At 44.2% G+C, this 26,606-nt stretch overlaps 1 protein-coding gene and 2 long non-coding RNA genes across 8 annotated transcripts in view; 1 reads left to right on the top strand and 2 right to left on the bottom strand.

Moving 5' to 3' along the window:
• COL16A1 (collagen type XVI alpha 1 chain) overlaps nt 1–26,606 on the top strand; it is a 168,723-nt gene that overhangs the window by 32,503 nt on the left and 109,614 nt on the right. For all 6 annotated transcript variants that reach the window (XM_088153479.1, XM_088153471.1, XM_088153467.1 and 3 more), the window contains exons 5-8: nt 14,541–14,664; nt 16,476–16,751; nt 23,774–23,854; nt 25,135–25,269. In XM_088153479.1, the coding sequence (XP_088009605.1) occupies nt 14,541–14,664; nt 16,476–16,751; nt 23,774–23,854; nt 25,135–25,269 (616 nt within the window). The remainder of the gene's footprint in view (nt 1–14,540; nt 14,665–16,475; nt 16,752–23,773; nt 23,855–25,134; nt 25,270–26,606) is intronic.
• On the bottom strand, nt 8,726–16,501 carry LOC148216931 (uncharacterized). The gene is made up of 3 exons (XR_015798367.1): nt 15,047–16,501; nt 11,185–11,267; nt 8,726–10,750 (listed from the first exon to the last, which is right to left on the bottom strand). It is a non-coding gene; the product is annotated as an uncharacterized LOC148216931 (long non-coding RNA).
• On the bottom strand, nt 16,771–21,916 carry LOC148216930 (uncharacterized). The gene is made up of 3 exons (XR_015798370.1): nt 21,552–21,916; nt 18,794–19,420; nt 16,771–16,903 (listed from the first exon to the last, which is right to left on the bottom strand). It is a non-coding gene; the product is annotated as an uncharacterized LOC148216930 (long non-coding RNA).

The raw sequence follows: 26,606 nt of genomic DNA, 5'->3' as shown, positions 1-26,606 counted from the left end.
AAGCCTTTACACCCTGCTCTTCTCCAGCTCCGGGGGTTTCTAGAATAATATAGCTAGTCTCTGCCCCCAGGCTTAGAATCCTTAGAGGAAAACACGATGGGGAGGGAGGAGGAAAAGAAGCTCATGAGCAAGGCATATGATTTGTTGCAGAAGCAACACTTTGAGGTGCAGGCCTGAGAAAACCTGTCTTGCTGAGGCATGTTCCCTAGTCTCTAGGTCTTCCCAGCCATGAAACAAAGCCCCACTTTTAGGTATTTTGGAATCCTGCTGGATTTAGCTCGATTCTTTATAGACATGCCACTTTCTCATAAACAGGGGTTAAATTGGTCAGTCGTGTGAAGCCAGGATTCCTCAGTTTTGTGGCTTAGTTTATTGGGTGAGCTCAGCTACTATCATGTGTAAACTAGGGCTTATGGTTTAATGCAGTGTTTCTTAACCTTGGCCACTTGAAGATGTCTGGACTTCAACTCCCAGAATTCCCCAGCCAGCCATGCTGGCTGGGGAATTCTGGGAGTTGAAGTCCAGACATCTTCAAGTGGCCAAGGTTGAGGGACACTGGTTTAATGTATTGTGACACACAGTCCCAGCCAATTGTGGTGTGTTTAGTAAACCATGATTAAGTAAACCAGCATTTAGCATGATGTGCAAGCCCAGTTATTCTCTGTGTAGAACCTCCAGTTAATAGCCACGGGAGGTCACTTCAAGCAGCTTTTTTGGCCCATACAGTCATTCATGACCTGGTTTCCTTACAACTGAACTACTGCAATGCGCTTTGCCCGGGAAGACCACCCAGAAGCTACAGCTGGTCCAAAACGCAGTGATCAAGGTAGTAATGGGTGCACCTCAGTACAGTCATGTGTCATCGAGTGGCTTCTGGGTACAATTCAAGGTGCCGGTTGTCGCCAATAAAGCTTTTCATGGCATAAGGCCTGGAATTTTGAGGGACCACCTGTCTCCAGTGGGTTCCACCCATCCAGTAAGATCAGGCTGAGCTGGGGCTCTCCAGGTCCCCTCAATTAAACAACATCATCCTGTGGGATCCCCGAAGCATGCTTTCTCTGTTATGGTGCCTGCCTTCTGGAAGAGCACCCCCCAAGGTTTGCTTAGTTCCCCCAATGGTTTCACAAATCTTTAAAAACATGGCTTTGCTCCCAGGCCTGAGGTTAGGCTATTAGTTTAGCCCCGGGCAGTCTTCTGTAAGGTATCAGGTGATTTTATCTAGGTGTCTACGTTCTTCTCTCCTTTATTATTACCATTTTCTTTTTAACGATGTGAGCCGCCTAGAGTCATTGGTGGCCTGCTGAGTCATAATAAGGAGGAGGAGGAAGAGGATGATGACGATAATGATGTATCTCAGAGGATACAGTCCCCTTGATAAGCAGGGATGGGAGACCTGTGACCCTCCAGACAGTGATGGATGACACCATCTCCCTTCCATTAACCACGCTTGTTGGGACAAATGGGACACAAGGTCCAGCAGCCCAGCATCTGGAGGGCTCCGGGATCCTCACTGCTGTAACCTCTCCCTCCAGCCCCCTTCAGGGCACTCCTGCTTAGCTCCCAAGCATTGCAGTGGGAATGCATCTGAACTGAACACATGCAGGGCAGAAATGAGACCGCTGCATTGAGAAGCTGGTGGTGACACCAGCATCCAAGACCTTGAGTGAATGTTTGCTTGGGTGCCCAGACTGGGAACTCTCTGATCAGGGCAGGAATCCAGAATAAAACCTCCCAGACCAGCGCAGTCCAACCTGTGCTTGAATAAGTCCATGAAGATATGCTTATGGCCTCCCTTGGCAACTGGGTCCACTGCTCCACCACTAACTGTTAGGAAGCTCTTCCTAACATTCAACAGGAAGGGGCCATCCTGTCACTTAGATCCATTGTTCCCCATGTCTGCTGTCTGGGATGATAGAGATCTTGTCCTTCTTCTGGGTGACCCCCGCCCCGTTCATACTTGAAATATGGCCCCATCACTTTTTTCTCATTGCTAAATATACCCCTCTCCCTCACGCTCTCCTTGCAAGACTTTGCTTTTCAGTGTTTTCATCAACTTTGTTGACTTTTGCTGCATCTCTTCCAGCTTTTCTGAATCTTTCTTCAGATGTGTCCAGAATCGGACACAGTCCTTGAGGTGGAATCTGACCAACACAAAATAATGTGGAATTATTACTTCCCAAAAGTTGAAACTGAACTTCTGTTGATGTAGCCTGCAAGTGATTGGCCCCATCACACGGCTAGTTCACATTCAGTTTATAATCATTCATACATTTCCAAAAATATCACTACCAAGCCAGATATCCCATTACTTCTGCCTTTTTTCCTCCTGTGTGAAAAGGCATTTGTCTTGGACATATTTTATGACATTAAGCCTATTCCTCTAACTTCTCAAGACCATCTTGAATTTCATCTGACTCCTGCCCTACACAATTTTTGGTCATCTGCAGGTTGAATAAACATTCCCTTCACCTCTTAAAAGTTGAAGAGTATGAAATTGAGGACTGAACTTCGTGGCACTCTAATCCAGGGCCTCACTTCAGCTTGATGAGGAAGCATTAATGAGGGAGCAGTTTTGAACACAATTTTTAAGTTGGCTGGGTATACGCTGCCATGCCATCCGGCCCATGCTTAATGAGCTTGCTAATCAGAATTTCACAGAGAACAATGTCTAATGCTTTGCTGAAATAAAGACATATTATTTCACAATGTGCTATGGAAATTATCTGTTTCAAAAGAGAGAGGAGGTTTGTCTGACAAGGCTTGTTCTTGAGACAACTATGCTGACTACTAATTATTAACTAATTAATGCAGAATAATTGCTGCATTATTCCAAAAGTGAGCATAGATTAATTGCTTTGCCACTTGCTCTAGAAACTTCACAGGTATTGAAGTCAACTTGGCTGGTCTGTGGTACCTGAGTCTTTCTTTCCCCCTTTTTAAAGATATCTATCTATCTATCTATCTATCTATCTATCTATCTATCTATCTATCTATCTATCTATCTATCTATCTAATTTATTTGCTGCCCATATCACTGTATAAGTGACTCTGGGCAGCTCACAAATAAAAACAATAAAAACATTAAAAATCTTACAAAATGTCATATGCCTATCTCCATTCATCCAGCATATGGTCTCCAGGACATCTCAAATGTAATACTTAAAGATTTGAACAAAGCCATCTTCAGCAAGGGCCTTCAGTGTTCTAGGATGTAATTTGTCTGGTTGGGAGATTTAAACTCAGTCAGAATTCCGATATCCCCTGAACAAATTTCTACCAAGCTTCAACCCTCCTCATTCTTCCTGCTCTTCAACGTCCTGGTAGAACGCATATGTTTTTTGTTGGAGAAGACCGAACCAAAATACACGTTGAGTAGCTCTGGCTTTGCTTTCTTGTTAGCATTTTCCTTTCTTAGGTCAGAATCCTCACAATCAATTAACCACGCTATTTGCCAGCTTGCTTCGGTTCTGCCATTAAAAGACATGCGGGCTGGAAGGATCTGGAAAGAAGGATGGATGAAATGACTGTTAGAGGCAGATGAGCTGTTATCAAGGACTGAGGAATGCTCCAGGTCGTACCAATGAGTGGGTGTGAGAAGACTGGGAGGTTAGGGGGATGTGGGGGAAAGGAGAAAAAAGGTAAAAGTAGCCCCCGCTCTTTGGAGCATTCTGCCCCCAGAGGTGCGATTGGCCCCCTCACTCCTGGCCTTCCATAAGGCTTTGAAGACCTGGTTCTGCCACCTGGCCTGGGGTGGGGAGGGAACACCTTAAGCATGGGGATGGCTAGCCCCATAGAGACCTTCTGTCTTCAGCCTCAGATTTTTCATCTTCTTGGACTCTTCTTTCCCCTTTTGGTAATGTTTTTAACTGATGTTTTATGTATTTATATCTATGTTTTTAATGTTTGTTGTGAGTCGCCCAGAGCTCCCCCATTGGGGGGAGATGGGTGGTTGAAAAATTTAATAAATAAAAAAATTAACTTTTGGCGCACGCGGGCTCAGTCTTAGCAACACCTTGGAACTGTACACTTGTTCTCAATAAATGAACTTTCTTTCGAACCATTACTGGTTGCAAGGAGAGTTACTGAAGTTGGGAGTTGAGTGGCAGATCGTCACATCTTAACTGGGAAGCCAGTAGACTGATTCTTTTCTTTTGAACATCTCTGAAGAATTCCTTCTCAGCATCTTTCATCCACCTCAGCTCATTCTGAACATTACAGTAGCCTTTCTGTCCACTTCTGGCTACCTTTCTATATTCTTCCTTGACATCCTGGCCTTCTTTCTACTTCCTGTACATGTCTATTTTTTAAAAAAATTTTAGATGTCCACTAAGCTTTACCTGTATCCACGTTGCTTTCTGCCATCCTCTATTTTTTATCATCATTGCAACTGTTGTGTTCTCAGTACTTTTTTTTTAAAAGAATGTCCAGCCTTTAGGGTCTCTTTCTCTCATCAGCTTCTCTTACCACGGAATCCTCCTGATCCAGTGATCAGGCTGAGTTGCCTAAAAACTGCCTTTTTGGATTCCTGGGTTCTGCTACTATCAATCCAAGTACTGGAAACAGCACGGTAGTCACTGCAGCTTGGGTTCAAAGGCTTATTCTGTCCTGTTCTATGAAAGACGTGTCTGTGGCTATCTGCAAAAGCTGTGTATTCCTCGCTTGGTGAAGCAGCAGTTAATCCTCGGACCCTGGCATCTTTGCAAGACTGATTGCTTAGGATTACAGCATGCCATGTTTTCATGCTACCGCCACCACCCATGATCCTGTCCTAAGTTTCTCAGGGTAAAGCTGGAAAACTCAGGAATGGCAGAGCTGAAGTAGATGGACCAGTAGCAACATCATCTCTTCTATATTTGGCACTATCTCAAAGTAGTGCCCATGGGGACCTCACTTGGCCACTGCCAAGCTCTGTGCCTCGCCTTTTTAAAAATGGGTAGGAATGGGTCTCCTCCTGCAAAGCATCAGCCTCTAGCTTCATCTGTCTTTCCAAGAATGCCAAAGAGCCCCACATATGTATTCTTAGAAAATGAAATGGTTGGTGGCTTTGTTTGGAAGCGTGTCCAGAAAAGGCTTGGGGGTGAGGATTATGAGAGGGCATCCATAGGGAGCAACCTTATGAGACTATCTTCTGGCCCATGAGCCTTGATGCCCATTATGATCACCATTTTATGGACAGCTCACACACCATACTCTCATGTTTCCAAATGTATTTCCTACCTCAAAGAAGTGGGGATTCCTAATGTAATATCTTATTCTGACCTTCCTCTTTCATCAGTTCATGTTTTGAGATGTTTCCGACGGCTCATATTTCAACAAACTCTTGCCATCCCTTCAGCCTTCTCCAGTCTGATGATTTCCATATATGTGAAATATTGAAAGCCCTGTAGGGTAGACCAGATCAAAAAACAGATGCCATACAGGTCTAAAACTACTTTTATTAGAATGGCTATAATAACAGAATCTTGCAAGTCTGAACGTGTGTCTCCTCCTCTCTCTTTTATCTTTATGTGAATTGGAGGGGCACTCTCTTAGGCATTGTCATAAATCTCTACCTTTGTATGGGCTTAAGCCAGGTTTATTTGTTTGTTGCCTTGGTGATGTATCTTCCCTCTCTCCATCAAGGCCATCTTCTAGAGTCTCTGCAAACATAGAAGTGTCTGCTAGGGTTGATGTCAAGGGGACACAGAAGATGAACACAGCATTGCACTATTGGAACACAAGCCAGGCTTCTTTTGTACACCCATCACAATGTTTCACACATGTATGAAAAGGGTGGAGTTTGCAGCACAACGGCACAAAACTGTTTTCATCATTTTTGACAAATGCATGGGATCTCGTAGATATCTCTAAAAGCGTTTGTTTGGGGAGGCTTTGCTATTATTCCAAAACCTCCCCTCCAGATATGTTCTATGATGGACATTTTAGTCCAACGTATCTAAAGCCAGCAAATTTTCAGGCAGATGCGTCTCGTGCATGGAGAGCAACTTATGTGTCTAGAGGGATGACGTATCAGCCATCACCCAGGTCAGAGTTACAAACCAAGTGACTTCATTTGCACAGCAGCGTGCTAAGCGTGGCTAGTTTTAACCTCAGTTAGTTTCTTTGTGGCTCAGTCTGTGGTGTGAATTCAGATCATTTGGTCACGCTATAGATCTACGTATTGGGCAATCCTGGAAAATCGATTACTTCACCGATCAGATGAAGCATGGTGTGTGAACTCGGAGGCTGATTTGGGGAGTAGCTGAGCTAGGCCAGCAGGACTTGACCTGATGCTAGGTCAACCCTACTACCCATCTGGCTGGTACTGGCTGCCTTGATGGGCAGTGACTCACCCAGGTTTCAGTCAAAGCAGGTCATTCTTCCCCCTCCCCCGCCTTTTCATTGGGTTTCCAGGGGATAAAATGTAGGACCTTCTTTTTGCAAACTCATGCTCTGTCACTGAGCAAGACGCCATCTGCATCTGTCATATATCACCATTCAAAGTGCATTTCCAATGAGGTTGCAGACACCACCATTATAGCCTCAATATATCTCCCGCGCCTTAGGGACAGATGTCACACTAGGGGTCCTGCTAGTTGCTGACCTGTAATTAAAAGGGATTATTGGATATCTGGAACGATAGCTTGGAAAGCCTGGATGCCTTCTTGTTTTGGAAATGAAAAGCCAGCTGAAAACCTTTGATTGCATTGACCAAAGGTCGATGCAATTCCATCAGGGGGCAAAATTTATATGCCGACATAAGGTGTACTTTAACAGGATCAGAATTATAAATATTGGTTTGGGGGGGGGGGGGAAGAAGCTGTAATCCCTATCGCCATTTTGACTCTATGTTCAGAAACTTGAGCAAAGAGCCCTCCCCTTTACCTTACAGATTGATCCTTGTCTGCTGAAAAGCAACAACTTTGCTTTTTAAAATGCTCGGGTCCTGCTGCAAATTAACGCCATCCTCGTAGAAGCTTTGTACAAAATCAGTCTAGGTATGTAAGAATGAACGGCATTCTGCACATGTCTAGCGATACTTCACTTTTTCTTATTCCTCTATTGATTTCACCTGGATAATAACTAATATCGAAGTTGCATATATTTCAGGTCTTCAGAATACATTATATGGGTTACCTTTCTAAATCTTAATGCCCTGTTGGGTTGGGCAGTTGAATTGTTAGGGCATAGTGAGAGACCAGACCCGAGAAAATAGGATGTGCTTAATGCATGTTGATTTCTTCAGCTCCATTGTTTACCCCAGTGTTTCTCAACCTTGGCAACTTGAAGATGTGTGGACTTCAATTCCCAGAATTCCCCAGCCAGCCATGCTGGCTGGGGAATTCTGGGAGTTGAAGTCCACACATCTTCAAGTTGCCAAGGTTGAGGAACACCCTCTGGTTCCTAGTGGGGGCCCTAGAGAGGAGATGGGGGGGAGTTTGGGGCAGAATCCCTATCTCAAATTAAGCTATCGGTTAATAGGAGAAGATCAGAAATGTGAAAGTGGAGGACCATATTTTTGTTTCCACTTGGCGTCCCCCAAGATCCAAATGACCCCATCCAGTCCCTTAGGACTTTCCCATCTTTCTTTTGCTTTCTGGCCCTTCTAAAATTGTTTATTTAATGGAGGCCAGTGGCCACTGGGAATAGGTGTGTGCGCGTTCAGGCTTGGCTAGCCCAGAGAAGGCTGTTTGCTCTCGTCGAATGATGCCTGTTACGCTGGGGTGATTCATGAGCCGGGCAACAGAAAAAGGCCCAAATGGAAGGAAGACAGATGATCAGGAGCAGACCTCTGAGAAGATAGCGATGAGATCAGTTTGCACCAGACCCACGGCTGTGATAGAGGTGGAAGGGCCAAGAACTATTCGTTCAGGTCTCATTCATTAACTGGATAGGAAGGGGGGGAGTGGATGAGAGCAAAACCCCCACCCCCGCACAGAGAAGAGCTGATGTGGAAACCATCTGAGCAGTGATACCTTCCGCAAAGATTTATCACCGTCCGTTGCCGGACGTAGCCTGGGAAACGCTTATCTGAAGTTATTGCTGCAATCCAGCTGCAGAAAAAACCCTGGGCTTTCTGTCCTGTGATGTGGGGAAACGCAAGTGGGCGGCAGAAACAGCTGGCAAGGCGTAAGGTTAGTGCGGCTCCAGCCAAATTCCAAAGAGAGGAATCATTCTTGCAAGCCAGACCTGCAGAGCAGAAACCAGGTGGAAAGGCCTACTGGAAGTTTGGTCCCCCTATGCTAAGCTTTCAGCTGGATCAGCCATCCTAGGTCCCACCACATCCCTTCTTAACCCTGATGCATTACAACTCCCATCATTCTCAGCCAGCCCAGCCAGAGGCTTGCTGACTAGCGGTCAAGGGAACTCTAACTGCACACACCTCAAGGCCACCCAGTTCCGCCAAGTGGGAGCGCCCAAGCTTTGCCTGCAATGGGGATTTGTACATACCCTCTATTTCTTGCCCCCTCCCCATGGGCAACCATTTATATTCGCCAGGTCTCCTCACGCACACAGGGTTTCTAAGGGCATCTTTCCCTAACATACAGAACTTCTGCAGGCTTTTTAAATGCAAATTCCCCCAGCGTCTGCTCTCTTTTTAAATGTGCCAACTCTTGCTGGCTGCACGTAATTTTGCATTCTGCACCTTTCTTCCCCAGATTTTTTTGGGGGGGGGGGGATTTTTTTCTGCATGGATACTGGATAGGGGAAAGAATAACACTCACAGGCTTTAGTGCTCCTACTCATCTATTTGTTAAGTCCAGGGAGAGTTGAACAGGCAAGTTCCCATCTAGTGGAATTTGTGGTATAATTCTCGCAGATGCGTCGGCTGCCATTCCAGTGTGGCCACAACTGAATGGCTGTTGGTCTGGCAGGTACCTGCTCCACTCCCCCACCTTTTGTTTTTGCCATCTGAGGCTGAAAGGAAAACAAGCCTTTGGCGAAGGTTCAGATTCTCCATTCTTTTATTATCCCTCTGATTCACTGGACCCTGTTTTTCATTCCTGCATTCCAGTTTAACCAGGAGGACTTCTAAAATTAATTCCAGAAACTGGAGCATGTGCCATCTGACCTGGTTTGCCATTGCTTCAGTTCGTCGCCCCCCTGCTTTTCCGTCTCGGTGTCCCTGGTCCTTGGGGGAAAGATGGATTGTGGAGAAAAACATCAAGCGGTTTAGTGATGGTTGTACCTCTGCTTTTCGTACGCCTGTTGTTCTTTGCAATCCATACTGGCTGAACTCCATGTGAAAAGGCTTTGATAGAACAGATGCAAGTTATTTGCTTATTTGAAAACGAGTTTCTCCACTTCCACATCCCCTGAAGTGGCTTCTAGGGCAGCTTGCGAAGATCAATCATGAGGCCATGTCTGCACTCACAGTCTGAAGATGCAGACATAAAAGGAGAGGTGTTTGGAAGGAGAAGTGGGGAAAGCAGGTTCAGGCCTAAATTTGTACTTGTGGGAGGGTCTTGTCTGCAGCTCTTTCTTGTCTGCAGGCAAGGTCCCCAGTTGCCTTCAAGGTCCTCCTGGTAGACAAGAGGTGCTGGCCTTAAGATCAGAACTGGGGCCAGCAAATCTTGACCTTCAGCTCTGCAGTCCTGGAGTGGCATTTTACCAAGAAATAAAGAAAAGGGAAGAAAGAAATGTAACCCTAATGGAAGCACCCACAATGCACACAGTCATGTCAAGACTGATAGTTGGTTGTGCTTTATTAGGTGTAGGAATCTGAAGCTCTAACCAAGTGCATTAAGGGATAAAAATACTTGGTGTGTTGATTGTCCTTTGGAAGCTAAAAGTGTTCTTGAGCCAAGCTCAGCTACCAGGATCTGTCCATGCAGTTTTCTCAACAACGGTACAGACTGCCTTGTCGTTGCCTTCATCTTGGAAGAATTTTTGATTTCCCACTCTAACGTACGGCTCTGATATTTCCTACTTATCTCCCATATCACTATTAACTTCTGCTTAACCTTTAAGATCAACCATGGTCGACTAAGGGCTGCCATCTTCTAGAGTTCTAAAGTCTGAGTTGACCCTGAGTCCTGGTGTCATTGTCAGGAGGGAGTTTACCATTGCCACCTTCTTGAATGTTATCTTGGCTTCCCAGTTGAGTCTGTAGCAAACTTGGCAACTTTAAGATGTGTGGACTTCAACTCCCAGAATTCCCCAGCCAGCGAGTATTGGAATTCCCTGGTGGCCTCTCATCCAAAAACTAACCAACAGCAACCCTATTTAACTTCTGAGCCCAGATAAGATTGGCTTGTTCAGTCTATGTATTTCCTGTAATTCCTAAGTGCTGAATCTAATTTGGAGTTAAACTTTTATTGGGGTTGATTTAGTCCTGTTTGGGTTGTAAGATGCTCAGAGTTGGTCAAGGACCACAGCAACATGTAACCTAATAAAATACATTTCGGCAACATCCCTCCCATTGAGACCATAATCCATAGCTGTCAGTTTGTGTACTGTTTAGTGAGTGATAAGCTGTATGAGCCAATGGCAGAATTTTATATCTTAAGGCTCAAGAGTTCTTGATTCTCTCTGGCTTCTAAGGAGCAGCTTATCTCTGATGTCTTCTGTGTCAAGGTCAAGTGATGTTTGGGGATGCTTGTAGTGAGAAAGCTTGAAATAAATATCTGGTGGTGACCATGTCCCAGGATGGATCATCATTAATCGGCAATGTTGCAAGAGAGGGAAGAATTCCACAGATGAAATTGATCCCTCCTCACTTTGGCTTCCAAATCTCCCAGTTCTGTCTGGTTTCGATGTATTTGAATGTCTGGAGAAACAAACACAGATGTTAGTAGCTGCTGTAGCTACTGGAGCAAAAAGATATATATATTGGACAGCTTTTTAGATTCTGAGCTGCCATGACCTCATTATAGTCATCTTTCAAAATATTGTTTGTTTTTTAGATGGGAAGGGGAAAAAATTTCTTCTAAATTGTTTTTGGTTACCAACCACAAAAGAGACTTTCATAATGTCCTGGCACAACAATGCAGTGATGAGAAAGGAGTCTTTATTTCTCATATTTATTCCTGAATGTGTCTCTCTCTCTCTATCACTTTCCAGGGCTAACTCACATGAGGAATGAAAGCAAACACAAAATGTAGAATTATAATTCAGTAGGCATCAAAGTCCAAACAGAAAGATGGACCTGAAGAGTAGAGAAAAACAGGAAAATCAGATATCCTGCCATTGCATGACACTGACCTGGGAAATGAGAAGACAGCCTCGTCGCCTTCTCAGATGTTGCTTCAGACCTCATGGGAACTTGGCTCTGACACCTTTCCAAGCTTAGAGAGAGAGAGAGAGAATTTGGTGTCACTAGGGCTGTCCACAGGCTGTGATCAAAACAGACAAGATAATGGCCACGATGGAGCAATTGAAGTTTCACCACTTTTTACGTGCACGGGTTGCGTGATGCACAGAAAGAATGGGTGGAACTTTGATCACACTGTTGCGATCACCATCTTAACCTTTTTGACCTCACCCTGTGAACATAGCTGTCCCAGGGCAGTTTAGCATACTTCCTTTGCCACTCCGATCTAGAGTGGGCTCTTGTATTATTTTGGTGCATGTTAAATAGAGCCTCACTTCCTTTTCCTGTGTTTGTTGAATTTTCTTATTGCTGCACTCAACCTTTGCCCCTGGCCCTCCTATTCTGTTTGCTCACACAACACATCGATCAAGGTCAGCTGCAAGCGTAGCAGCTGCATTTCCACCATTGGCTAAGCTCACTTAGTTTAAACCTTGGGTGACAGGAAGGGCCTTCCCATGCGATTCACACATCACTCTTGGTTGTTGCATAATTGTGGGGATTTCAAAATATGCATGGCCTAAAAAAATAAAAGATTAAAAGAAGCAGGGGTCTTCTTCTTGTTCCCCGCTATGGACAATTCCATCTTTAGGTGTGAGAATTAGCTCTGAGCAACACCATCTGCTTGTAGGGGTCAAAAGAGGCAAGATGGCAGATGTGAATCATGATCAAAGCCCTGCCCCTCTTGACATATGTGCAAAAGTAGGAGGACTTGCATCATAGCACCTTCTCTGCCATATTGTATTTTTTGACCTCCTCTGTGGACACCATTTATGGGTTTTGGTAAAGGGCCCCCTGAATGAATGGAAAGCCCCCGGAACTCAGTCTTGCCCTAGAGGAAGAAATGATTGGGTGGCCCGATCAGAAACATTTATTGCAGGCCAGCCGATGAGAAAATACACGGTTGAGTAATCCTCTATCTTTAAATATATTTAATCCATTTTATTTAAGGAAATTGGCATATTGTCTCTGGGTGCCCCTTTTTTAGATCCTGAAGAATAGGAAAGATAATTTGCCATTAAGCAAAGGAAAGCCAGCCTTTATTAAAAGAAAATGCCATCATTCATATTTAATGTTTGATTTCTTCAGTTGCCAGGAGCAGAACAGTTACCAAAGAAATAAACAAGTGCGGCCTTCATTCACATCCTTGCCAATTAAAAGGGCCTCCCAGAATAAACCGAAGCTGTTCTTGATTAATTTGCCAACAACACTTTTTTTAAAAAAAATCCCCTCTAACAAGTGGATGTTATAACAGACCAGTACATTTCTTTCCCTGCATCTTATGTGGCTAATCTCCTTGAAATGCAAGAAGTTTGCTTGGGGGTTTGCTAGACAGAAAGTGACATTATATCAAGTCAGGGATGGAAACAGAGGGGCAAACAACTGTGTGTGGTTTCTGGCATGATCTTGGATTTTCCTTCCACTCATCTTGTGTCTTGTTGCCCCAAGCCATCTCTCTGTACTCGTCTGTCTGTGGGAGAAAGAGGAGGATGGAAGGATAAAGGAAGGCAGGGGAAATAGCCATGACATATAAGACCCATGGTGGGAAGTGGAAAGAACTTGAAGTTTCCACTGAGCCAGGACATCTCTCTTCTGCTACAGGCAAATGTCTCTGGGGAGGAAGTTCTACCTTTGGGGGTGCCATTTTCTTGGTCTCTGCACCCTCATTTGTACTTAGTGGGGGCATCCCAGAAAAATGTCTCTGATGAGGATGACAAAGAGTCTTTCCTCAGTACTGAGTCATTGTGCTTGTCTCAAGTTGGCATGACACATGCGGCCCCATTGCCAGTCCTTCTCCTGCCTTGATGGTCCTCCAAGATCCTGGTTGACATGGTTGACAAAGCCGGGCAGATTTTACAACCTGACTGCTGCCCTTGGTGGGTGTTGGAATAAGTGGGGAAATGCTAGTTTAAGACTGATATTACTAAGGACTACCTTTGTCTGTCATCTTCACGGGCTGGGGTTGAGATGATGGCAACATTATGGGAAAAAGGCTGGGGGAAAAAAAACTTATAAGGGCATGCTGGTTGCCGGTCTTGGGAAGACTCAAGTTCAGATAAGACTCAAGTTCAAATCCCTTAGCCATGGGATGACTTTGGGCCAGTCCCTTTCTCTCTGCCCAACCTCCCTCAAGGGGTTGTCATTGTGGGGAAAATGGGAGGCGGGAGTTATGTGTGCCTCCTTGGGCTCCTGACTGAAAGGCAGGATATAAATCTAACCAACAATTCAATGTGGAGATATGGCTAAATTCCATTTAGCCAATTCTTCAGGTAACCAGGATCTCAGAGGCTTAGAACTATAAAGATGAAAAGCACCACATCTTCACTGAACTCAGAAAGGGACAAGTGGAGCAAACGAAGCCCAGCGCAAGACATCTGAATCATCCCCCTGAACACCTTTTCAGATTTATTTTATTCTAGCTGCTGTCAAAGGCAAGCCACGTGTATCATGCAGGTTAGGCCACTGCAGCCTGGGAACTGTCCCAGAATTCTCAGCAATAGCTATGTTGACTGGGGAATTCTGGGAAAGATATTGCACTGCAGCAATCCAAAAGCAAGAATGATAACGAGGTTATCAGGGCAAATTGGTAAAAGGCATGTCAACCTCCTGAGGGTTTTGTGCATTGTTAGTGACAATGACAGGTCAGTTTATGGTAAAACGATCAAGAAAAGATCCAAGGTGGAAACCCGTTGAATTTGCCCTTGAAGTTCCTCACAAGGTTCATATTTATAAACAGACCTGAATGCACAATGTTAGGAAGACATGCTTACTTCAATCTTTAGGCAGTTCCACTCCAGTGGAAAAGTGTAAACTTGTGATCAGTATGCAGCGACGGACCTGTGCACTGAAACGTACATTTTGGATGCAAACGAAGAAGAATACATTTGTGATGTAAATGTACAGGGTTGGGAGGGGGTGTGCAGGTGTACATTCATGTTTGTTTCTCAGTCTGCAAGCACAAATCTACCTGGAGCACTTTTCTCAGCTGACTCCCTTGTTCAAGCATGTTAGGCTGTAAGAGATCTTTTCTGAAGATCTGCTTCAGAAAAAGCTGCTAGAGCAGTAAAAGGTTGGTCCTGTAGTTAGTGAACTGACTTGGTCTCTGCCCTTGCACTGATACAGAGGAACCTTCTCAGCAACTTGGTTGTATCCTCTGAGTGACTCCCCAGAGGGTCTGTTCCAAAGGAGGAAAGACTCTGTACTCCTCTACTTGCTCGACTCACATCTCTGTCCTCTTCTTTATTCCCAGAAAGCTGTTTCCCCAGGGCTTGCCAGATGAATTCACTGTGATCATCACTCTACTCTTGAAGAAGCAGACCACCAAAGAGAACTGGTATCTCTTCCAGATCACCGACCCTCAGGGATACCCCCAGGTATAACCAACTACCTTGGCGCAGCCTTTCCATGGCCTCTCTGACCTATCATTTTCCTGCTTTTTCCACCCAGGCTAGCCCCAGTTAAACTCCTTCCTTCCTTTCCAGAATAAGTTTAGCCAATGGTTGATTTGCTTTCTACCTCGTCCTGTCAGTGAATGGTGCGATGGGATTATACTTGCATGTGTGAAAATATAGTAAACTCTAAACTCAGGTTAATAAGATAGGGTTGCTGTGTTCATTCCATGTGCAATGCCCCCAGAAAGAAATATTGTCACTGAATGTGGTGAGCTGGTGCACATTACACACTTAAGCAATGGCTGAGTTCCCACAAGATGCTGAACCACAAATTATGGAGTCCACCTCAGCCTGCTCCACCAACCTGAGACATGGAGTGGTGCTCTGTCTTGACTTTCACAGGATGGAGAACTCTCCAGTTATATGATGCAGAAGGAATATTCTCAGTGTGGGGTGGAGAACTTTGGCCACCAAACACAGCTTTGCCCAGCCTGTTGTCTTCCAAACGTGTTAAGCATCAGGTAACCTTCAAATCTGTCAGGCATCAGATAACCTTTTCAGAATTTTGCAAGGCATGCTGAACACTAAGATATGCGTTAACATGCATTATATTAAGGGAAATGTGTATATGAAAGTATTATATAAAGGTAAAGAGCTGGCAAGAATGCATATATTAAAGGAAATTCACATCAATCAAATTCATTTTTACATAGGTTAAAAAATGATGCAGAAACATAGAACAGTCATCTATCCCTATCTGTTATTACCACATATTTATGACCAGATATATACAATTTAGACAGATCATCTAACTTGATTAAACCAACTTAATGTGCAAGAAAATTGTTCAAAAAGGAACCTGATAAATTTCATCCAGATAATACTGCCATCAGAGAAAAACTCACCCTTAGGTGTTTTTAAGGATTTTTAACTGCTATTAAAAAGAAAAAAATAGGGCTTCATTTCTTTAACAACAGCAAAATATTACTAATTTGGACAATACTACATAATATACCAAATGAACTACTTTTCAGTAATGCAAGAATCCTTCTAAATCTGCTCCAAGTCATATATTCTGGAGAATCTACATTGGTTATCATTGCAATTTTTCCATCATATACCTAACTTTGTGCACAGCAAGGGCATTCGGAGGGGGACGGTCAAAAAATCAAGGTGGAGGCCGTAGTCATATGACTGAAGCCCCACCCTTTTTGACGTGCATTGCAACAGACATTAAAACACCAGGGCTTTGATCAAAACACTTGTGGCGGCCATCTTGACTTTTTCAACCACCCTGCAAATACTCCTCATACACAGCTTTCCTTAAAGTACTCACTTTTGTATGCAACTACTCGCTTTGGTATGCTTTTTAAAAAACGTGACTCTGTCTGATACACAATGTCTGTCTGTCTGCATGGAACTTTCCCAGTTATGCGCTCTTTCTCCCGAACATACTGTACACTTGGTACAAATTTATAAGAACAGAGAATGACTTATCCCTTTTATTGTTGCCTGCTTCAGTCACATTGTATGGTTCCTCTCCTGGCAAAATCTTCTTTGATGGCTTTCGTTCTGTCTCATTAGATTCCTGCCTTTTGTAACAGTGGGCCACCATTGTCTTGCATTTGGCAAAGGAATAAAGTCTTCTGACTTATCTGCGGCCATGAACTTCCATCTCTTTCTCGCCACTAAGAGCCCTGCCTGCATCTTTCAGCTTCTCTTCTCCCCCTCCTGCCTCTCTCTTTTTAGAGCATTCTCCTACTCAGCGCCATCTCCTCCTTCCACCTTTTCAGCTCTCCCTGGGGATCAACAGCAAAGAGCGGAGTCTTGAATTCCAGGCCAAGGACGGTCATGGGGAACCTATTGGCGTAGTCTTTGCTGGCAAAGGCATCACCTCCCTTTTTGACTTGAAGTGGCACAAAATGGCCATCAGCATTCAAACCCAGGTGGTCTCGGTCCATGTCGACTGCAGTTACATCTCCTCTAAGCCCCTGCAGCTCCGCCAACGGCTGGTCAGTGAAGGCAACGCTTTCGTGGGGCTGGATGCAGTGCAGGGGACTCCGGTGATGGTAAGTCACAGTGGTGGTCATGGGAGCGTTGTGAACAAGTAGTGGCTGGGAGATATGTCTCCACGTTGAGCTGACCACAGCTTTCTCCAAACCAGGCAGGCTATTTTGCTTCCCCTCCAAGAGGCAGGACAACTTGCAGCCTTAACGCTCACCTTAAAGAAATTGAGCCAAAACGTTCAATGAGGTTCAAACTGGTTTTCTTTATTTGCTAACTGAAATACAGTGATCACTAGGCTCCCAGCCAGCAAGAGCTTTATAAAGGTCTTATAAAGGTGACAGCGTAATTGAATAATTAGTTTATAACTACAGATAAAAGACACAGATGCATTAAAAGGAAGCTGGGGGAGTTTTCTTGTCTTACTTCTTGGCAGAGCAGTATAAGCTTCTCAAAGGCATCTATGTACTACTAAAACTCTTGTGTCTGTAACTTTCAACTGGGTGAAACAGTGCATCACAGGGCAAAAATCTTTGAACCAAGGTAACTCAAATGGACTAACTTATGGAATGCATCCAAAATCTGGGACCCATTGCTCCCACGGGATTGAAATTCAGGAAATTTATGGCCTTTTCAACACTGCTGTGCTGCCACGCCACCAGTCAGCCCAGGTCACATGGCCATCATGGGCATACCCGTGACCTCTTTCCTGCCTCCCTCTGTCCTCCCGTGCCCAATCATTTGGTGGCAAGGCCTGACGAGCGAGCAGCGATTGGCTGCTTTGGAACCGAGGCAGAAATTTGAAACCTCTTAATGGCGGTGGGCGTTGAGGGAGCGACTTGGATCCCTGCTGGTGAGGTAGGGCTGGCTGGGGGGCGCCAACAGGTGGGGCCTCTTCCTCCCTCAAGGGAGGGGGCCCTTGGGGACACCCCGGAATGGGGAGTGGGGGTGCAGTTTTCCTCATGGTCAATGGCTCCCTTTGTTCCACCTCCCTCCAGCAAAGTGGCAGGCAGTTCTGCGGGTCAGCCGAGAAGGAGGCAGCTTCACTGGGGCTCTCCTGAGGGTCATGAGGGGACAGCAAACACAGCAAGCCTATATTATATGTGGGAAGGGAAGGAGGGAGATTTCTGACACTCCCTGCCAGCTTCCCACAAGCAAAGTCAACGGGGAAGCCAGCACCAAGGCGTACGTTGCTCACACTCCCCCTGCTTTTTTGCCCTTGGTCATTCTGTTTGTCTGTTTAGGTAAGGAAACGATGACTCAGTAGGTCACGGGTTGCCTAGTAAACACTACAGTTGTTGATACAGCTCTTCTACTTGGCTATGATAATAGTATATCCCTCTTCATACCCCAAGTACGGAAGTGACAAGTTTCAGATGTTATTATTTGTTTTCTTGAAAGAATCACCAATAATGGGGCAATTTGCTACAAATCAAAGTGTCTACAGAGTTAGGAAGATTGTTAAGCCACGGGAAGTGTATATACTGGGGAAGATGTATTGTCTATCTTTCTGGCTGACCTTAATATATGCATAAGAATATTGATGTGATAGAGATCTGGTTTTGTTTTGTTTTGGTTTTGGTTTAAAAAAAACAACACCTTTCTTATTTCTTAGAATTTTCAGGCCTGGCCATGTTTAGCCATTTTTATATTTGCTCCCACACCTCCAAATCCTTTGAGTTCTGGGTCCCTGGATATCTTTCCATCTAATTTCCAAAAATCAGCACCATGGTGGGAACTAATGGATGATGATGATGATATCTGGTTACCAAGTTAACTCTATTTTAGGATTTGCACAAAATATTCAGCAACAAAAATCCTAACCAAGTGTGATGCATTTTAAGCCTAACCACTTGTAATGCTATTTAAACTGAAGCAGCCAATTTGTTCTACTTGATTAAGCGTAAAGAGTGAGCATAGTCAAAAGTATACAAGACTTTAGTGTGGGCTTAAAATAGTTACCAAGAGAATAAAGGACCAGCTCTTCCCCTCCTCAGCCTACAGAAAATGTCCCAGTCCCATCCTCATGAACGATTCTGCCCCCAGGTTTTGGCTTGCTGTTGTGACCTTCATTCCCCCAAAAAAGATAAATGGAGCCTCTGCTCACCAGAAAGCCAGCTATCCTTGTTTTAGGAGGACCCTATCTCCTCTGAAGCAGTCATCAAGAATGCCTGGATACCCACAGATTTGCAAAATACTTCTGCTTCCTTGAATGGTCCTCCTCGTTTAGAAGAGAGGAAAAAGCTTCAGGAAGCTTTTGGATCTTGCCAAATGTGCTTAGAAAGTTTCAGGAGAGGTAGCGTCTGCTGGCCACTGAAAAGTGTCTGCACCTCTTTAAGCTCTGGACTTCTCTTGACATTTCTCAGGCCTGAAAAGGAAGCTCCAGATTTGCTCCAGTAGTTTTTTATGATACATGAAATGCGGTGGCAACTTTCCTTGGTGCAAGTTCCATCTCAAAAGGAATGTAGCTCTAGAGAATGTGAGTCCGTGTGAAGTCCTCGGCTACCATAGCAGTAAGTGAGCCAGCTCTCTGCCGTCCTGCTGATTTCGGTCTCCTGTTTTTGTGCGTTGTGATACGCTAACACGCTTTAGCTTCTTGTTGCTGTCATTCTTCCTCAGAAACTCGATGCGCTGGGCAAGTGATGCAAAGCACAAACGTGCACAATCAGGAGCTCTTAACTGTTAAGGAAGTGGGTTCCTACCATAACGTCTGAGTTTTGGACTTTGTCCCCATCTACAAAGAGAATGCAAGAATATCATAATGGAAGCCAAAACTGAAATGAGATATTTTTTTTTCCCCTCCCAGTTCCAATGTTTCTTTTCTGGAAAGAATTTGAGCATGATGTATTGAGTGGGAAGGAGTCAGCCTTGCTCTTAAACAGACCGTACAGCAGGAATAGCCCAATGAAGAAAGAATAACCCATGGAAAGAAGATGGATTTTTAAAATGTTCTTAAATATCAACCACACCTTGAGACCCACCATTTGAGATGAATAAGGCATGCTTATGATAGTCTCCCCCATAATACCTCTGCGCGTGTTCTGAATCTCACATTTCTCTAGATGGGTTAAGGCTGCAACTTCCAGAATTCCCAGCCGGGATGGACAATGGCCATCCCGGCTGGGAATACTGGGGATTGGTAGTCCCAGAAGTTGTGTATTGTGGAAGTTGGCCCGTTGAATGAGGCTGCCCAGCATTTCAAGAAGTATGACAAGTATTTTATCTGGAATATTAATCCATCTAGTCTAGCAACTGGCCAGACTTCTAACAACTAAGTAGGTCTCCCTCTGCCATAAGTAACTTTTTTTTTACTTTACTAACATGTTAGCTATGTGTCATTGAGCTGGCAATTGTATTGTGAATGCCCATCATCTCAACCTGATGTCTCCAGTGACAACCAGGAAGTTTTTCAAGGACATTCCTGTAAACTTCTTGATTCTCTCCATCCAGCTAATCCCATGTCTTCATTATTTCCTCCATCCTTGTCAAAATAGGGTTTTTTTCCCCTGGTTGATCATCTTCTTGCACCACATGCGCAAAGTATATGAGTCTCTGCTTGTTGATCATCACTTCACAGGCACCATCAGCCTTTATTTAGTCCAGAACTGATTGATTGGTTTTGATTTCCAAATTCATAATTTGATGATATTTATCTTCTTTTTCTCACTTTTCCTCAATGTCCATGTGGTGCAGTTATTTTTACTAATCTCGTAGTATAGCAGAAACTTTGGACAAGTCCAAGACACAGCTGAGCGGAGGCAGGATCTGAAATGCTTTCAGTGGTAGTAGTTCTACATCTCTCAGAGCTAAGTTTCATCAGGAATTGCCACCAAATTTTGCTGAACATTTGAGAGAAATTTGGAGGTTCCTTCCCAAAGTTCAAACTAGCAATGTTCCTCTAAGCCTGTAAAACTTTGGAAGCTGTCAGAGAATCCTGCTTAAGCAGAAGTTTAGGTGAATCTAGAAGTATTCCTGAAGGCAAGCAAAACAGCAGAGGAATTTCAAGAAAAACTAAAACTGCTTAAACAATACTGATGAAATTCCTTCTAAGGGAATTCAAGCATTACTAAAATGCACAAGACTGTAAAAAGGGATAAAAGAATTGCAGGGGGTTTGTCCAAAGCTGCAGAAGGATTGAGAGAGTAAGGCAAGGGAATCTGCATAATTATAAAGAAAAAAAACCCAATAGCACCAACTGTGTGGTTCCAGAAAGCAATTGTGAAAGCATTTGAGCTGATCAGCCAATGTATAATTAACGAGAAACTAAGCTATTTTGGTGTGAGTGCATTCGGAGATAAATCAAGTAGCTTTCAAAAATCTTGTTCTAGGCCAGGCCTCTGGCTTGGCACTAATGTACCATGTTCTCTTTCTGTAAGACCTTTCCAGCCCTGGATTAATGCAGCATGCTAAACCCAACCCAAGTTAACAAAACACAGTTGGTCCGGATTTGCGCAATGCACTAAATGAGGCCCTGAGGTCCCCTTTGCTTCCACCTGCACTTAGGCACACGTGGGCCTACTTGTGGGTGGACATTTACAAAACTGCATGCATTTTTTTGTATATCTTTTGTCCTATTCATACAACCAGGGAGTTACAAAACTAGGAGCTGTTCATATTTTCTGGCCATTCATACATTTGCAATCCCACTCAGATTTGCTCCTTGGAGTCCTGACCTGCAGTCTGAGAATCACTCAAACTCAGATGCTTATGCACAAAACATGTTTAATCTGGTTATTGAATCAGTTCATTTTGAGATTTGTGTACGACGCTTTGGACCATAAAATAGCTGAATGGCTTGAGTTCACACAATACACAAAACCACACACACAAGCAAACCAAATCGAACAAGCTCAGAACTAACTCACCTCAGCAAAATGTTGTGCAGATCCAGAGTCACAGACTTCTTTGGGCCTGGGCAAGGGTGTTGTGCGAATACAGTCAAAGTGTTGGTGGAAGTTCCCAAAGATGGGCCCAACTTGCTGAAACTAAAAAGATATAATTCTGATCAATTTCTAGATGGATGTTTCCCGCAGATCTTCCCAAATTGGCATGACTGTCATGGTAACAAGGATATATATTCCCATCAGTCCGTTAAAAGGCATAAACCTGTCCCATCTTGATTGATCTGAAGTCCAGAATTCTTTTTCCCCACTGCTTTATTTCCCCATGAGAGTTGAAACAAGACTTGTAAGTGTGTAGAAGGGAACCCAGCCATCAGGAGGCATCAATGGAGGAAGCTGAAGGACCCAGGAATTCTTTGTGAGTGTAGATGGGGCTTCAAGTATCTCAGCAACTTCCACTTTTCAAAAATTATTATATCAGACTAATCAGCAGAAGATAAAAGTATATTTACAACAGTATTAACAGCACAACCTCAAAATTAATAATCATGATAATTACATAATTTTAAAAAGCAAAAGGGAAAAAAAAGAAAACACAAGATCTGGGTAATTATGTTATAAATAGGCAACTCCAGAACATTTGAGGATAGTGCTCTTCATTGTCCCTTTATCCAAAAAAACCCTAACCCTCATTTAAATCTTGGCAAACAATACATTTCAACAATCGACTCTTGCAAAGAAGATTTCTCCTTCCAGTGTTGTATGATCCATACCTTCAATCATGCCCCCAAACCCTACAATTCTTGATGACTTGATAGATTCCAAATATTGGTATATAGCCAAGGAGAACATATACAACCTGTTTTTTCCATCCTGTGGCTTCTGTTAGGAGAGCCGATCAAAATCTCACCCGTTGACCTAAGCTCTACAATGAATTTTTATGGTGTTCAACTTGGCAGGAAGTCACAAATCCGGGCTAGTGAGTGAGCTGTTATGTATGATGGACAATTATATGGTAGTCTTCCCCAACCTGAAGTCTTTGCTGCCTGTTGAGGGTACAAGTGCAGCAGAATTCACGAGGCATCCTGTTGAAGTAGGTGCCTGAAGAACTGTAGTGCAACAGCTCTGATGGGGAAGCAGTAGAAATGCAGTCATGTGGAAAGCCGAGGGTCAGAGATGAGGGAGATAAGAGAGTCAACGTAATGGTTAGTTCTCAGACCTAGAACCACGGTGGTGTAAACAACCAGATGCACGCTCCCATGTTAACAGTGAAAAGATCCACCACCTCCCCGGTTCACAGAAAAACAGAAAGAAAATGAAGAAGTCCTTGCCCTCAAGGACTTTGGGGATATAGGTGTAGATGGGAAATAGCTCAGATAGTTCAGTCGCTGGAATTCCTTCAGCCCCCTCCTTTTCTTCTCAATACATCTTGCTAAAGAGATTCCGTGAGAATCATGCTAGAAAAAGGGTTACTTTCGATTTTAGGCAGATGCTGAAGAGCCCGGCAGCCTGTCTGAAAGTGGCATGTAGCCCTGGCTTGCTGTCATGGATGGAAGAGGAGAAAGCGATGGCCCGTATGACCCTGTCATTTGGCAGGCTGGACCCAGAGATCAACTTGCCAGAACTTGTGCAGCTTTTAATACGAGTGAAGTCATGGAGTGGGAGGGGGGGCTCGTGACTCATGGCTGCTGATCCTTATGAGACAACGTCTGATATCTAGGCAGCCTCCAAAGAGATGTGGCTCATCGCTGAAAGGATGGAAGTAGAGATAAGAACAACCTGGAGAAATTGGCCTGTTTTGTCCTTTTGCTTTGGATCAGGGCCACCCCAGAGATTTAGGAGGAAGGGATTTCGAAATCTGAGGAAACTAGGGGGAAACTAGTCATGCAACATTTTTTATCATGATCTGGGCTCCTTCTCTGCTTCAAGCCAGATCTGTGGTTGCCCCGCAAGTCTCCCACAGTCAGTATTTCAAGAGGGACCTGAGATTAGCTGCTAGTCTGAGATTTAAGCCACTGGCCTAATGCCATGTCTGCAGCCCACAAAACCTAGGATTCAGGGTCAAAACTTTGCCCTCAGCAATTCTATCCAGGGACCGTGTGAGGTGCTGAGAAACCCGTGATGAAGGAGCCACTTGAGAAGCCCTGCTTGGTAGTGAATGGTGGCTTGGGATTCTTCTCCAGGCAAGCTTTTTCCCCAAGATTCTTGATTTCTGACCTAAAAGCATGCTTGTTTATTTTTCCTAGTTTGACATTCAACAGCTGCACATTTATTGCGACCCAGCCATGGCAATGCACGAGGGATGTTGCGAGATCTCTGACAATGGGGTGAGTAATTGTTAAGGCTTGCGAAAAATGACCCTTTTAATTATGGATGAGTGGGTGTGTGGGGAGGGGGAGGCGGGTTGTGGAATGTTCCTGCCTATTCCCATGTTACCCTACAATCATGAGATGCTTATCTACAGATATAAATGGACAATCTTCCTAGAGTATTATGCCTGGATGTGCAAACATATCCATACCCACACCCACAAATGTATGCAGGATTTGTTTGGGTTACACATCTATAATTTGCAGCTTAATAGCATGCTTTCATTCAACTTCAAGGCATGGGGTTAGTCCTCCTGTACCTACCAGGTGCATGAGAACAACAGTGGGAGAGGAGATCAGCCTTGATCTCTACTTGTGGGCTTCCTAGATGCTTCTGGTAGACTAATATGGGAGATGGAATACTAATTAGATGGACCTCAACCTCCTCCAGCAAGGCTGTTCTCATGCTTTCATGCTCTCAATTTAGTATACAACCCAGTGTTTCAATTAAATGGAGATCTGAATTCTTGGGCACACCGTTGCATTCACTGTGGACCTTACTGTGGACCAATTTGTATTTTGAACCATTGCAAAGTTCAGTGTGGATCTGAGGATACAGTAGAGTCTCGTTTAACCGACCTTCGCTTATCCGACATTCCTTCTTATCCGACGCCCCTAAAAAAAACACAACACGCATCAGTCGGCGACGAGAAAAGCGTGCCGCTTGTTTGCGAGCGTGAGTGTACTCTTTCTTGTTGCTCCTGACGGTGCGGCGCCACAACGCAAAAATCGATTGCAACAGGCGCAGCGGATCGGGTTTTTTTTTTTTTTTACTGCACTCAATCCTTACTGTGTGTTATTCGACATTTTCGCTTATCTGACGTTCTGCCGGCCCGTTTATGTCAGATAAGTGAGACTCTACTGTATTTGCCAACCTGCTATTGGTCTTGGAGACGAATCAGAAGCAAGTGCTAGTGAGTTTTGTCTACGAGCAGGAAATCAGGATATTCATGGCCGTTCTACCCATCTTTCTCCGTCCACACATGTTGTCATCAGGTTCTAACCTGTTACAATGGCTGGGTTCATACTGTATATCATATGGCTACACCTTAATAGAGTTGGTTTGCTTTTTGGTGGCTGAGAGTGATTAATGAACCAGGCCACCCTGGCTTCTTAAAAGCACTGTGATTTTAAAAAATCCCGGATCCCCAAAATGTAGCCTCTCATTTCCAAACCCACTAAGAACGTAGCAGCTTTCCTTCTCCATATTATTTTGATTCTTGATTCCATTTCAACAGTGTTTTCCGGAAGCCTCTAAAACCCGTCGGGACGTGGAAGTCATGGAGAACAATGACTTGATTGAGATCAACCCCCAGACGGAAGGCAAGGTTTATACGCGCTGTTTCTGCCTAGAAGAACCTCAGAGCAAGCAGGTTTGTCTTTTCAGGGTATTCCCCCTCTACATGTTTTGATTTTTGTCTCAGGGTCCTTTGCACGGGTGAGCGTACTTATATTCTTGGGTTTTAGGCTTTTATGGATCCTTACGTACTGCGCCCCAAGGTTGTACTTATGAATATTATGAATTAAAAGAAAATCAGCATGAGAGGGTGTGCAGCAAAAAGCAAAGAACTGTGGGAGCCTCCCGTCGAATCTCACCTCTGCCATGAAACCAAGAGAGGTGATCATATAAACAGACCTCCTTTATGTTGGAGGCTACAACATCAAATGGGAGTGAGCAAAGTCGCGCTCAGAGCTCCCGCAAGGCCGCTTCCGCGTGTGTCTAAGGGCCTCTGATTTTCTTTTAAATGAAACTTGCCAAAAGCTCACAAGAGATAAATTGTGAAAGTGCTCTCAGTTTTCATGAGATGTTGGCCATTTCTGAAGTAGGCCGAGAGGTAGAGAGGTAGGTTCCCACCACGTGCGTGAAGTTGCAGAAATGGTGCTCCCTACTCAGAAAGGTTCTGAGCCTGGCACAGAGAACACAAAGTGGGCTCCTGTAACAGTACCTGGGAATGACCTTGGGAGACAGGAGGGAGAGCCACAGACTGGACAATGGTGCGTAGAAGATAGCTCAGCCCACAGAAGGAGGGAGGGCACAGGAAACATTTCAGAAGGGACCCTCCCTATTTTTCTGGAGAGGAAAAGGAAAGGAGGGAGGGGAAAAATACTTTCAGACTTGCAAGATTCTGTTAAGGTAACCTTACAATAAAGATAGAGGTGTGCTTCTTGTCTGGACTACCTCGCAGGGCTGACAGCTCCCTAAGGGCTGCTACCTAAAGACTATGATGACAACCACTTCCTCGTGAGATGGGCGGTGTCTAAATTTGAAATATAAATAAATAAACAAACAAACAAATAAAACCGCACTTCTTCTTGTGAGCATTTCATTCACTGGAATCCTAGGGCCTTTGCTCTGAAACAGAGAGTAATGTACATGGCAGGAGGGTGTTTTGATGTGTGTGCGCAGAGAGCCAAAATATGTCGCTTTGATTTATTTTGACAGTCATGAGGTTAAATCAGACCAAATTATGTTGTATGGGAAACATTCGGTTATTTTGGCCCTGCTTTTCCATTCCCCAAATACTCTGTTTCTGTTCCATGTTGGAAGCAGGACTGACACCCCTCTGTAGATCCAAAACACCCCCTGTTTTTCTCAGCCTCACCTTCTCTGTGATTTTTAAAATTAAACATGAAAATGTTCCGTTTCCCTTTAAAATTGCTTTCCATTTACGCATTGCATTCATTTTATTTTTTTTAATCTGGGGGCATC

Source organism: Python bivittatus, unplaced genomic scaffold, assembly GCF_059951505.1.
Source record: "Python bivittatus isolate LINGU-HERP-01145 unplaced genomic scaffold, Pbiv_v1 ctg000040_np1212, whole genome shotgun sequence".
Taxonomy (NCBI): Eukaryota; Metazoa; Chordata; class Lepidosauria; order Squamata; family Pythonidae; genus Python; species Python bivittatus.
This window is presented reverse-complemented; position numbering and strand designations above follow the sequence as displayed.